The sequence below is a fragment of the Pleurodeles waltl genome, chromosome 4_1 (genome assembly GCF_031143425.1).
Source record: "Pleurodeles waltl isolate 20211129_DDA chromosome 4_1, aPleWal1.hap1.20221129, whole genome shotgun sequence".
Lineage (NCBI taxonomy): Eukaryota > Metazoa > Chordata > Amphibia > Caudata > Salamandridae > Pleurodeles > Pleurodeles waltl.
The window spans coordinates 675,826,409-675,840,920 of NC_090442.1; the positions used below are offsets into that span (position 1 = coordinate 675,826,409).

A 14,512-nucleotide genomic window follows, 5' to 3' on the forward strand; every position below is an offset into this window, starting at 1 on the left:
AAATGAAACACTGGAGATAAAGCCATTTACCAAGGTGTTTCACAAATTTGGACAAGTGGAAAGCGGGGACTGGAACATAAGTCCTCTGTTTCCAAGAACAGTACCATGGCTTTTCAATCACCCCTACCTCGTCCATCACGTTTAAGTGCCTCCTTTAATTAGTCTTTTTAAGTGCTGTACAGAAGGCCTAATCACCTACTGATCTTCTATAGATGTTGCTATCCTACAGGTTAGTGAATCAAGGAGCTAGGCCTCCATAAACATAAAATATTGATTCACTCATGATTTAGTCCCTTTCCAAGTTGCTATCCTTCTGGATGCCTGTGAAGGCATTTTTTCAATCCTAAAATGATAATCAAATAACAGGCAACCTTCTGCAAAATGTTCAGGGATGAATGAGATAGAACACCGAGAAACATATGAAAATAGAGTTAAATCAACTGCTGAAAGTTGGGAGGATCAACAGTATCGGACATGAAGGAGTGCTACAGTGCAGAATAACTATATGAGTATTTGGGTGCTTGGACAGCAGGTATTGTCACCAGCCCATTTCTACTCTATTTTCTCTGTATGAGTGTCCCACGGTGACCCTGATTTTGATGAAACTGTTTTAGGATGCGAATTGAGAGGAAAAAAAAGATAACGAAAAGCACATATACTTATGGATAAGACTATGCTCAACTAAGAGGAGCCCAGAGTTAATATACAGGATGTCCTGTCTCAAAACAACTAAGGACCAACAATTTAAAATGAACACTAAAAGTGATGTATCTCCCCTCAGTCTCAACCAATGCCATTTTATGACCTTCTGAATAAACAAAACCTATGATGAATACCTTTGGGTCTTTGCTTTGTGGTAAATCCAAGCACTCTTGACTGCTCGGAGGTCTATGTTGAAAAGACTCTAAGGGAGAGTGGCTAATGGACATAAAAACAGCATTGTTCTCAGAACATGCAATCAGACCATCACAACCTCCTCCAACCACACCCCAATGAAGCAGAAACCTGGCTGCGCAGAGGGGCAGAACATAAAATGGCCTCCAGAGAAAAGAAAAGCAAGGCAGAGAAATATACAGCTGTGTAAGCACCAGTCAAAGGCCAGAACCTCATCCACTCTGACACTAAGGACTGACGCCCAGAGGTTGAAACTCTCATATTATCCCTGGAGTATCACACTGCTGTCACACTGTTGCATAAAAAAGTGTCCAACAATGTAAGCACACAGACCATGATGGAGATTGCTGCATAGGGTGCACTGATGTTTCTAGACAATGTTTCTAGTACACGAAGCCATTTTTCAATGGCGAACCTACAATAAAGTATGATATACACTTCTATTAAGCAAGAAAGTGCCATTACTGCACTCATTCCTCACCAGTACGGTTGTGGCACAGCCCTGCGTTCATCCTAGACACTTACTTCACAAACTGGAGAGCTGGCTAAGGTACCCCCGATCTGGGCAATTACATCACTAAAGTCTGTCCCGAACATTCTTCTCATTGGCAGTCAGCAATAGGCAGCCAGAGGCACAGCATCCTCCAGACATCTTTCTGTTTAATTTGCAGCCAGAACACACGAAGGTGGCCAGACCATGAATATGTGGTAGTATAGGAGAAAAAAGGGTACTCACCCCAGGTAATGTTTTAATATTGTGCAGTGCATTCTGTGCCTCGAGTGCAGCTTTTCTTGTATAAAATGTGACGAAACAGCAACCTGAGGAGAGAGAACGAAAAGGAGTCAGGCGCCGTGGCGCACGCTTTTCTCAAGTATAATAGAAATAATGACAAACACGACTGCCATCGCATAATTCCAAAATCAGGAGAAAAGGGAGAAAATTTAAATGATGATTTATTTTGTGGGACTGTTTAGAATTACTGAACACACTCAATACATCATTCAAGGTGAAGATAGCCCATAGAATTAAAGTAGAGTTATTTCCCCCCCTGCTTTCTAACAGCATCAATCTGAGAGACTTTTATCCTGTGAAGCAACAAGAGTATAATTTGAACATCCAGATTGGAGAATGCTCGCTATTGGGACTGTATGCTGAAGCCTTTATACCCGGATATATCACTACCCAGGGTTCTACTAACTTTCTTTGGTGTGCAATTCAATGACTACTGAATGCTGGGTCTAATCTGTTAGTATGTGGGTCAGATTCTCCCGGGTAAACATCCATGCCCCTCTATCGCATACCATCTCATTTCACTGTCAAGCTGGCAGCCAACTAACTATACACGTCCTTCTGCAAACCTGAGTACAGAATGATCACAAATGGCCTGAGGAACAGTTCACTTATTTAAGGGAATGCACTCTATTTTGCACATGAATCTGCTTTAATTTCGTGGTGCATGATGATACTAATTTTGCAGGTGTGCTGGAACGCTTGTAGAGGTTTTGGTTAAATTTTGCGGAGCTGGGCTCTCGTGATGCCGTGAATTTATCGTGCCACTTTCTTATTGGCCTTGATGGTGTGCCATATAATGAGTTTTGGCTCTGTGTGCTGGATAGGTTGTTAAACTGTTGCATGTCATTCAGTTGCATAATGGGCAATGTCACTTGTAGACTGTGCCTATGGTCGTTATTACGGATTGCAATGCTTACGTGAGAGACATGCTGGATCACCAATATCAATAAGTGTCCAGCTCGGACTCCTGCCTGTGTCAAGAGTCACCATTAACATTTGTCACAGTGTCAAATGGGATATACATTATTTTTAATAACACTAACATGGGTGGAATTAATCAAGATGCACACTGCTGAAGGCCATGTGTGGAAGGGTTGACTGCAGAGAGTTGGCCCCAGGCAAGGACTTGTGGCCAACCCATGACTGATAGATAGATAGATAGATAGATAGATAGATAGATAGATAGATAGATAGATAGATAGATAGATAGATAGATAGATAGATAGATAGATAGATAGACAGACATCCAGCCAATGGATTTCACACTAAGGAACAGAAGTTCACTATAGCACAGTCACATGGAAAGTTGTCCGGGTTGAGGCTTGTCAAGGCATTGAAAGGGGAGGCATTAGATGTGCTGCAGGGAAAGTGGTGGCTAATATATTTTGAGATCATACAGGTGTTCTGCAATGCGGGAAATGGTCAATAGGTAGCGGGGTAAATGTAGAAAGATAATTTTTGAACAGGAGACCTTAACAAGAGAATTCGAACAGGCAGGAAAAGTGGTTAGAATGCTGTGAACAAAAGTTCACCTTTAATAAAATGTAAACAAAAGTGTAAATCCAGGCTGAGTGATGCGTTCATAAACCATCAAATGAATATAGCCACGGTGCCTTCTCCGAGTCAGCCCCACATCCTGAAACTTGAATACTTTGTCGTTTTCCTGCTCCACATACTAGGATCGGACATGTGATTTGCCTCTCGGCTATTACAAACAGAACCTTACAATCTGAATACCAAATTTGTGTTTACAGCTTCTGTTAAACCTAGATTTGCCTGCGGATGTCCTCAGCCCTGTTTCAGGGTAGTACACGTATACAAAGTATCTTGCTTATGTGCTAGCCATCAAGCTACTTAAACAACTCACAACTAATTGAATTCGTTTTGAAAACTGATCAAAATATAAATAGCTGCCTGTCAGGAATTTCAAAACACTAACTACTACTCATCCATGATGGCAGCACTCCAGTTCTCAGCTAAAGCTAACAAAGAAATGAATTCTGGGAGACGCAACTCTTTTTCTCATCAATTAAAGTAAACAACTAGATTGTGATAATGTGTGACAAAGAAGTGTGGGTCTGGTGCATTGTATCCGAGTGACATTAAACCAACAAAAACACTTCTGATGATATGAAACGGTAACTGACCAAAACTATATGTGGGATTTTGATTAGTTGGTTTCAGTGCTCAGTATGTGTAAATGGAGCCTAACCAATAGCTTTCGAGAGAACCAGTAGGAGAGAGAGAACCAAAAAATTACTCAAAATCTCAAAGTCACACTGAAGGAGCTGCGCATCGAATGGGGACATGGACGCATGGTTGGTTCATGGCAGCCCATCCAGCTCTAAAATCAGTTCTCTAGCCTGCAGCCAGGGCATCTGAATATACGCGACTGTCATTTTCTGATTGATTATGGATCTTGAGCAACTTAAAAAGATGATGGACAGAATGCTGAACATTGTCAAACATTCCCTCGTCACAAGTCTGGGTTTAATCCATCATTTTATTTGCTCACCACACCACCACTTTGGACCTAGCCATATGCAAATCAGTCTGGATCCTGCTCCTCATCGGAACAGTCCAGCTTGAACTGCCAGGCCAAGTCCTCCCTGGACTAGAAGCAAGCATCCTGGAACCCGTTTCGGGAACATCCCTCATCAGCCAGGGTAGCTTGAGTTCAGTGGCACAGCGAGCACAGGGCCTATTGGCTGGATCTTCAACACTGGCCTCAAAATCAATCATCTTCTCCATAATTTGTAAATTTTAAGGAAAATAAATATTTCAAGCTCAAACTAATCACAAAACTAAAAATGTGACTATGCGTGCTGCCCTGCAACCAGATTCGTTTGCAAACATAACTTTTCACCTAGCAATTGCTAACAGCCATATTTAGGTGCTAATCTGATACTGAAACCTTTGCCCAGATACTGTCGATATGTGTAAAAATAGCGAAATAATGACGGAGTTCTGCAACAAAACGTTCTACTTTATGCTGTATGTGTGCCTTCTCGTGGCAAATAATTTGGACCTCCCCGGCTGCATAATTTTCTTCTCAAATGCCACATAACTCCAATAGTCCGGCCCACTGGGAAAATATCAGAGTAGCCAGGCCGGTCGCTGCGACCACGAAAAGGCACAGCTCAGCTGGAACTTTAGGCACTTATTTAAGAAACAGCGAAGACATGTGAATGGTGTAGTCATGGAGGGCTAGCTCAAGTTGAAAACAGTCCTGACTGTGAATAGGCTTCTAACTCTGATCAAGAAGACCATCTGCCTTCACCGTGACCCTGCCTTACGGCACATATATTTACCAATCTCTTCGAGGGTAAGATACACGAAGAAAGCTTTCACTTCAAATTAGGAATTCGATTTGGTACAGTAGGAACAAATCCAGCTGGATTATCTCAAATCTCTCCAAGCCACAGCTGTTACAGGTATGTGCGCTGGGAAATGCTGAATTCTGTATGAAATGATTACATTTTCAGAGATAAAGGGTTCACCAAGGGGGCGTCTGAAGCTAGCACGGAGCACACTTCATTCATACAAAGTATTTGGAAAAAGTTATGTGTGTTGCCATCGGTGCGAATTTTGCGCTAAAATCTTGATTTTTTTTTTCTAAATACCGCACTTTTTGGGCACAGCCATTCTGTGCAACACTCAGTGACAAAACCAGTCATTGCCAAGGAGCATTGTGCTCCGATCATTATCTTGTTACTCAGTGGCATTATCTTGCACTATCTAGGGTAGGTAGGCTTTGACAGGCGGACAGGGTCAAAGGCCACTAATTAATTACAAGGGTCCTACTCCACACCCTAGAAAACAGAAACATTCTAGAGACCTTTATGCTGCAGCATGCTCCTCCTATGAGATCAGAGCCCGATTGCAATGTACACGGGAGGAGTTATTGCTCAAGTGTGTACAGCAGGCCGCTCCCAGAGTACAGAGGCCACACCCCAGCCACGTGACTAGCTCCTCCTCCCCTATCAACACTGTTAACAGTAGCCGGCCAGGAGAAACAGGAATGTTTCCTATATCTCTGGAAGGAGTGAATAGTTGTTTCAATAACCGGAAACCTGCCTTGAAGGAGTCATGCTACCAACAATATACACTTATTACTTTTAAAGTGAGATACACCCCTGTGAAGAGGTTTGGTAGATATTCACCAACGAGCAGCTAATCAGAATATATTATTTTCACATCACCTGCTAGGCATGCCTATCACTTTTGTTGCCTTTACAGCTTCATTATGCTGGAAAGGCTCATTTTTCGGCTGCCAAAGTTAAAATACACATTTTTTGAACACATGACTGTGATTTGTAAAGTGAAGACTTCATTTGAAATGGGTTATAGTCAGGGCCATTGGAATTATATGGCAGGGGGAGCCAAATTATGTGGCAGATTTGTATGAATTATGCAGCAAGAAAAGGCAAATTATGAGGTGTAATGCAGCACACTTTTTGATAGCATTACCTAATTACTTTGTCATGTACATTTAACACACTCTGGGCTTTGGTTGCATCTCATTGGTACCAGTATAACACCCAATAAGCAAAGGAAAGACGAGCAGTCAATCGGGGTGCAGCTTGGTCAGTCATATTCGGCGGGGGAGTGAGGAATTCAAGATTTACCAACAGTCAGGCTGGTATAGCCTGTAATGAAAATGTCACTTACCCAGTGTACATCTGTTCGTGGCATCAGTCGCAGTAGATTCGCATGTTCTGCAATAGCTCGCCATCTGGTGTTGGGCCGGAGTGTTACAAGTTGTTTTTCTTCGAAGAAGTCTTTCGAGTCACGGGACCGAGTGACTCCTCCTTTTGTCTCCATTGCGCATGGGCGTCGACTCCATCTTCGATTGTTTTTCCCCGCAGAGGGTGAGGTAGGAGTTGTATTGTAGTAATAGTGCCCATGCAATGGAGTGACTAAGTATGCACCTATTTAAGGTTGAGATGATACATATATAAATAATTGAAGGTAACTTCCAAACTGCTACAGGCTCCCGGGGAGGCGGGTGGGCACATGCGAATCTACTGCGACTGATGCCACGAACAGATGTACACTGGGTAAGTGACATTTTCAGTTCGATGGCATCTGTCGCTGTAGATACGCATGTTCTGCATAGACTAGTAAGCAGTTATTTCCCCAAAAAGCGGTGGATCAGCCTGTAGGAGTGGAAGTAGTCTGAAATAATGTTCTTAATACGGCTTGACCTACTGTGGCTTGTTGTGCGGATAACACATCTACACAGTAGTGCTTGGTGAATGTGTGAGGCGTAGACCATGTGGCTGCCTTACATATTTCTTGCATTGGGATGTTTCCTAGAAAGGCCATGGTAGCACCTTTCTTTCTGGTTGAGTGTGCCCTTGGTGTAATGGGCAGCTGTCGTTTAGCTTTAAGGTAGCAGATTTGGATGCATTTAACTATCCATCTGGCTATACCTTGTTTTGAAATTGGGTTTCCTGCATGAGGTTTTTGAAAAGCAATAAAGAGTTGTTTAGTCTTTCTGATGTTTTTTGTTCTGTCAATGTAATACATCAATGCTCTTTTGACATCTAATGTATGTAGTGCCCTTTCAGCTACGGTATCTGGCTGTGGAAAGAACACTGGAAGTTCCACTGTTTGATTTAGATGGAACGGTGAAATAACCTTTGGCAAAAATTTAGGATTGGTCCTTAGGACGACTTTATTTTTGTGTAGTTGTATAAAAGGTTCCTGTATTGTAAACGCCTGAATCTCGCTTACTCTTCTTAGGGAAGTAATGGCGATGAGAAATGCCACCTTCCAGGTTAGGAACTGTATGTCGCAGGAGTGCATGGGTTCAAAAGGTGGACCCATAAGTCTAGTTAGGACAACATTTAGGTTCCATGAAGGAACAGGTGGTGTTCTTGGTGGTATAATTCTCCTAAGGCCCTCCATGAATGCTTTAATGACTGGTATCTTATATAGGGAAGTTGAATAGGTAGTCTGCAGGTATGCAGATATTGCTGCAAGGTGTATTTTAATGGAAGAGAAAGCCAGGTTAGATTTTTGTAAGTGAAGCAAGTAACCCACTACATGTTCTGGAGTTGTGTGTAATGGTTGTATTTGATTAATATGGCAGTAGCAAACAAACCTCTTCCATTTACTTGCATAGCAGTGCCTGGTGGATGGCCTTCTGGCTTGTTTTATGACTTCCATACATTCTTGGGTAAGTTGTAAGTGCCCGAATTCTAGGATTTCAGGAGCCAGATTGCTAGATTCAGCGATGCTGGATCTGGGTGTCTGATCTTTTGGTTGTGCTGTGTCAACAGATCTGGCCTGTTGGGCAATTTGATGCAGGGTACCACTGATAGGTCTAGCAGCGTTGTGTACCAGGGTTGCCTTGCCCAAGTTGGTGCTATCAATATGAGTTTGAGTTTGCTTTGACTGAGTTTGTTTACCAGGTAAGGAAGGAGAGGGAGAGGAGGAAAAGCGTAAGCAAATATCCCTGACCAGTTCATCCATAGGGCATTGCCTTGGGATTGTTTGTGTGGGTATCTGGATGCGAAGTTTTGGCATTTTGCGTTCTCCCTTGTCGCAAACAAGTCTATCTGAGGTGTTCCCCAGAGTTTGAAATAAGTGTTCAGAATTTGGGGGTGAATTTCCCATTCGTGGACCTGTTGATGATCTCGAGAGAGATTGTCTGCGAGTTGATTTTGGATCCCTGGTATAAACTGTGCTATTAGGCGAATTTGGTTGTGAATTGCCCAATGCCAAATTTTTTGTGCTAGCAGGCTTAACTGCGTGGAGTGCGTCCCCCCCTGCTTGTTTAGATAATACATTGTCGTCATGTTGTCTGTTTTGACGAGAATGTATTTGTGAACTATTATTGGTTGGAAGGCTTTTAGTGCTTGAAAAACTGCTAGAAGTTCTAGGTGATTGATATGCAGTTTTGTTTGATGTACGTTCCATTGTCCTTGTATGCTGTGTTGATCGAGGTGTGCTCCCCACCCTGTCATGGAAGCATCTGTTGTTATTACGTATTGTGGCACTGGGTCTTGGAAAGGCCGCCCCTTGTTTAAATTTATGTTGTTCCACCACAGAAGCGAGAGGTAAGTTTGGCGGTCTATTAACACCAGATCTAGAAGGTGACCCTGTGCTTGAGACCACTGTGATGCTAGGCATTGTTGTAAGGGCCTCATGTGCAGTCTTGCGTTTGGGACAATGGCTATGCATGAAGACATCATGCCTAGGAGTTGTAATACCATCTTTGCCTGTATCTTTTGTGTTGGATACATGCGTTGTATGATGGTGTTGAAATTTAGAATTCTTTGTGGACTTGGAGTGGCTACTCCCTTTGATGTGTCTATTATGGCTCCTAGGTATTGTTGTACCTTGCGCGGCAGAATGTTGGATTTTGTAAAGTTGACGGTGAACCCGAGTTTGAAGAGGGTTTGTATGATCTGATTTGTGTGATTTGAGCACTGTATGAACGAATGGGCCTTGATTAGCCAGTCGTCCAAATATGGGAACACATGTATTTGCTGCCTTCTTATGTGTGCAGCGACTACCGCTAGACATTTGGTAAAGACTCTTGGTGCGGTTGTTAATCCGAAAGGCAGTACCTTGAATTGGTAATGTATTCCTTTGAATACAAACCTTAGGTATTTCCTGTGCGATGGGTGTATTGGTATATGGAAATAAGCATCCTTGAGGTCTAAAGTTGCCATGTAGTCGTGTAGTTTTAGTAATGGCAATACTTCTTGTAGTGTGACCATGTGGAAGTGGTCTGATTTGATGAAAGTGTTCACTACTCTGAGGTCTAGGATTGGTCTCAGTGTTTTGTCCTTCTTTGGTATCAGAAAGTACAGTGAGTAAACTCCTGTGTTTATTTCTGTGTTTGGCACTAATTCGATTGCATTCTTTTGCAATAGTGCCTGCACTTCTATCTCCAGGAGATTGGAATGGTGTGTTGTTAAATTTTGTGCTTTTGGTGGTATGTTTGGAGGGAATTGTAGAAATTCTATGCAATAACCATGTTGGATAATTGCTAGAACCCAAGTGTCTGTAGTGATTTTCTCCCATGCTTTGTAATAATGACCTATTCTTCCCCCCACTGGTGTTGTGTGGAGGGGGTGAGTGACATGTGAGTCACTGTTTAGTAGTAGGGGTTTTGGGGCTTTGAAATCTTCCTCTATTTCTAGGGAATTGCCCTCCTCTATATTGTCCCCGAAAACCTCCTCTATACTGTCCCTGGTAACTGGACGGTGTGGCTTGTGAGGTGCTGGCTTGTGTGCTTTGACCCCGAAACCCCCCTCGAAAGGGCGTTTTACGGAATGTGCTGTAATTCCCTCTGCTCTGCGGGGAGTAGAGTGCGCCCATGGCTTTGGCGGTGTCCGTATCTTTTTTGAGTTTCTCAATCGCTGTGTCCACTTCTGGACCGAACAGTTCTTTTTCATTAAAAGGCATATTGAGAACTGCTTGTTGAATCTCTGGTTTAAATCCAGACGTTCGGAGCCATGCATGCCTTCTGATAGTTACAGATGTATTAATTGTCCGTGCAGCTGTATCTGCAGCGTCCATGGAGGAGCGTATCTGGTTGTTGGAGATGGTCTGTCCCTCCTCAACCACTTGTTTTGCCCTATTTTGTAAGTCCTTGGGCAGATGTTCAATGAGATGTTGCATCTCGTCCCAGTGGGCTCTGTCATAGCGCGCAAGTAGTGCCTGGGAGTTCGCGTTGCGCCACTGGTTTGCAGCTTGTGCTGCGACTCTTTTACCAGCTGCATCGAACTTGCGGCTTTCTTTATCTGGGGGTGGTGCATCTCCAGATGTGTGAGAGTTGGCCCTTTTCCTAGCTGCTCCTACAACGACAGAGTCTGGTGGCAGCTGTGTAGTGATGAAAACCGGGTCTGTAGGAGGCGGCTTATACTTTTTTTCCACCCTTGGTGTGATTGCCCTACTTTTGACCGGCTCCTTAAAGATGTCTTTTGCGTGCCGGAGCATACCAGGGAGCATAGGCAGGCTTTGGTATGAGCTGTGGGTGGAGGAGAGTGTGTTGAATAGGAAATCATCCTCGACCTGTTCTGAGTGGAGGCTTACGTGGTGAAATTGTGCTGCTCTAGCCACCATTTGAGAGTACGCGGTGCTGTCTTCTGGTGGAGATGGCTTTGTAGGGTATGCCTCCGGACTGTTATCTGACACTGGGGCGTCGTATAGGTCCCATGCGTCCTGATCTTGGTCACCCTGGCTCATGGTGGTGTGAGCTGGGGAGTGTGATGGAGTTTGTGCTGGTGAAACGTTAATCACGGGCGGAGGAGAGGGTGGTGGTGTAACTCTTTTCACCACTTTTGGTTGTGGTGTTTGTTCCGTCTGGAACTCCAACCTTCTCTTTCTCCTAATGGGGGGAAGGGTGCTTATTTTTCCTGTCCCCTGCTGAATGAAGATACGCTTTTGCGTATGGTCCACATCAGTTGCTTGTAGCTCTTCCTCAAACCTATGCTTCTGCATTTGGGAGGTTAGCGAGTGCTCTTCTGTATAAGAGCCTGAAGCTGGGTCTCTTGCAGTTTGTTTCGGCATCGAAACTTTGTCTGCGTGTTTTTTCGGCTCCGAGGTGATTTTTTTCCTTTTCGGGGCTGAAACCTCTCGGCTTCGATCTGTTTCGGTGCCGCTGTCTCGGCGTCGAGCCGTGTCCACACCGGCATCTCGGTGTCGAGGCTTGTCTCCAGCACTTTCTCGGTCCCGAGAAGGCTGCGTGCCGGTGTCTCGACCGGAGTCGGACGATCTCGGCACTGTTTGGGCCTTTTTCGGTGCCGACGGTCGGTCACCGAATTTATGGGTCGAGCCATGGCCTGGTGGCAGTGGCGTCCCCTGGGCCTTGTAAATGTTCCTCTGAGTGGATTTCGACGTTTTACTCACGGTTTGTGTATCGTCGAATCCTTCGGAGTCTGAGTCTTGGATCGAGAAGGTACCTTCCTCTTCCTGTTCCTCGAACTCCCGTTGGGCTGTCGGTGCGGACGCCATCTGAAGTCTTCTGGCTCGACGGTCTCGGAGTGTTTTTCGGGACCGGAACGCACGACAGGCCTCGCAGGTGTCTTCGCTGTGCTCAGGTGACAGGCACAGGTTGCAGACCAAGTGTTGGTCTGTGTAGGGGTATTTATTGTGGCATTTGGGGCAGAAACGGAACGGGGTCCGTTCCATCGGCGTTCTTCAGCACGCGGTCGGGCCGACCAGGCCCCGACGGAGGATCGAAAAACTACCCCGAAGGGCACCGGAGCTCTTCGATCTTCGATGTGGTGTGGAATGTAAGTACGCCGATCCCGAACGCAACAATACCGACGAAAATCTTCCGAAATTAGCTAATTTTCCGTTCCGAAACTCGGAGCGACAGGAACACGTCCGAACCCGATGGCGGAAAAAAAACAATCGAAGATGGAGTCGACGCCCATGCGCAATGGAGACAAAAGGAGGAGTCACTCGGTCCCGTGACTCGAAAGACTTCTTCGAAGAAAAACAACTTGTAACACTCCGGCCCAACACCAGATGGCGAGCTATTGCAGAACATGCGTATCTACAGCGACAGATGCCATCGAACAAATACATTATATGAGAAGTAGGGCATGAGGGGGGCTTAAAGTCAGTACATATTGTTAGGAGTACCTAAAGTACAATATTTTTCAAATGAACCAACTGTTTTTTAAGGCCTTCAAAACAGAGATAACAGATTATGTGTGTATTTCTTTGTCTGTGTTTATGTAAATCTGCAAGGTGAAAAATGTCAGACACCTCAGAAACCCGACTGAAAGCACTTGTACCCACCTATTTACTATAGAATACATCTTTAGGGGGGAGGAATGCCTCATGCACAAACCCCCCCACTCCCTTCTCAAAACTACGTGTCTGCACTCAACATTTGCAAAGGGGCTTCCACTATGCAGCAAAACGTGTTGCTGTGTTTTTGATAGCTTTGGAACCCTTGGAACTAGAAGCAATTTTTTTGGGTTAAAGTCTGCAGATCAGGGATTATTTGGCAAATGCAGCAAATCCAACTATGCAAAACACTGCATAACTCCATAGGCCCTGGTTACAATTTAATGTATTTGCTTGAAGATTTTTAAAGGGTGAACCAGACCAATTGGAAGATGAGGAATACATTCAATTGTTGATATGAGTATATACGTTCATATATGCATGTAAAAGTTAGGAAGGGCTAGTAGGCCACCTATGCAGCAGGGGCAGCCCTCTGTTATGGTGGAGAAGCATCACCCCACTGCTGAAAGGCAGCAGAAAGCAGAAAACTAAAACGATAATAGAACTATTTTACTATTTTATTATCATTTTATTTTTCACTTATCAAGTCCACCATGCTGCTCATTCTTCATCAGCAGCAGGGACGAGGAATGGTAGGTGCACTCTAAGTGCCCATGTCAGTTTGGCCAGCCGTCTTACACCTGCCAAACCGACATGCGCACTTAGAACTCTCCAACCGAGCTGTGTTGCACAGCCGGGAGGAGAACCAGAGCAGGCTCCCAGTTCCCAACTGAGCGGCATTTCAGCCCACTCAGACCAACCCAGGCACTTCTCTAATGCTGGGTAATAGCATAAGAGGGCTGCCTGGATTGGCTGGGGAGAGGAACAAGAAGAGAAGCACTGAGAAGATGATGAACACCAAAGTAGTGTTGGGCAGTGGCAGGTAAGTGATTCTTTATAAAAAATTATTCCCAACACCCCCTCTTCCCACATGCTGCCCCATCAAGAGTTATTTGCAGCAGCCACCGCTGCTATGCAGGCTTGGTTTCTAAACGATACATGCACAATAAGCATAGTAAACAGCAGGCAGATAACAAGTGAGTAAATAGGATCATAAAAGCCATTGCAGTAATCTCAAGCCTGAATGAATTGTCATCTTCCCAAAATTTAGCAGTGAACCTCTGCTTCTATCATTTTGAAGTGTCACTGGAAGAGGAGGGATTTCACTTCTTACAGCCCTCGTGATTTTCAAAGTGAAGATGTTGTGCAATCATTAGACTGAAAGCTGCAGTTCTGCACATACTGTCGCATTTCTGATGACATTTCTAAAGGAGCTCAATGACAGAGAAAGACTATAAACAATGATGTTACCAATGAACACCACTGTCTCTGGTATATCTGACAGAGCTGCTTCTGACGTCTTTTTTGGAAATGGTAATAGTTTCATGTTACAAATGTTGAGACCAGAAGGGAAGTGAAACATGCTTTTTATGGTCTTTCACGTTTCTCCTCATGCAATCCACCGTCAATGACGTCTTAAGTGAACGAAATTGGAAAGACATCCACTATGGCATGCAGGAGAAAACACAGATTTTCAGTAGCGGCTGGTGGATGGAGCAGCGCTTGGAGCAGGGGGGAGGCAATAAAAAAACATAAACTTACCTGCCACCTCCATGTCCCGTCGCTTCCGAAGCCTCTCGTCTCCTAGTCCCTCCCCAACCAATCCAGACGCTTCTCTCATGCATTTAAACAGCATGAAAGAAGTGCCAGGATTGGCCTGAGTGGGCAGAAATGCCGCTCCGGGACACTGTACTTGCTCTCTATCTGGCTGTGCAACACAGCTGGGTGGAGAGTTTTAAGTGCGTATGTCAGTTTGGCCGGCCTCTGACGTACATGAGCACTTAGAAGCGCACTACCTCTCCTCCTCCACTAGTTAATGCGAAAGAGGCTGGCCCCGCCATGCCCTATGAAAGCGGAAAAATAAAGGGATCATAAAATACTTTTATTAACCCTTTATTTTTCAGCTTTCACCAGCAGGGCGACGCTCCACCGCAATAGTGGTGGGGGCCGCCCCGCAGATCTTGAGATCTTGTGTGGTCATTTATGCAGGCTACACTCCTGCGT

At 44.6% G+C, this 14,512-nt stretch overlaps 1 protein-coding gene across 50 annotated transcripts in view; it reads right to left on the reverse strand.

The window, feature by feature from the left end:
- CELF2 (CUGBP Elav-like family member 2) overlaps positions 1-14,512 on the reverse strand; it is a 986,198-nt gene that overhangs the window by 207,974 nt on the left and 763,712 nt on the right. For all 50 annotated transcript variants that reach the window (XM_069229233.1, XM_069229249.1, XM_069229230.1 and 47 more), the window contains one exon: positions 1,631-1,713. In XM_069229233.1, coding sequence (XP_069085334.1) covers positions 1,631-1,713 — 83 coding nt within the window. The remainder of the gene's footprint in view (positions 1-1,630; positions 1,714-14,512) is intronic.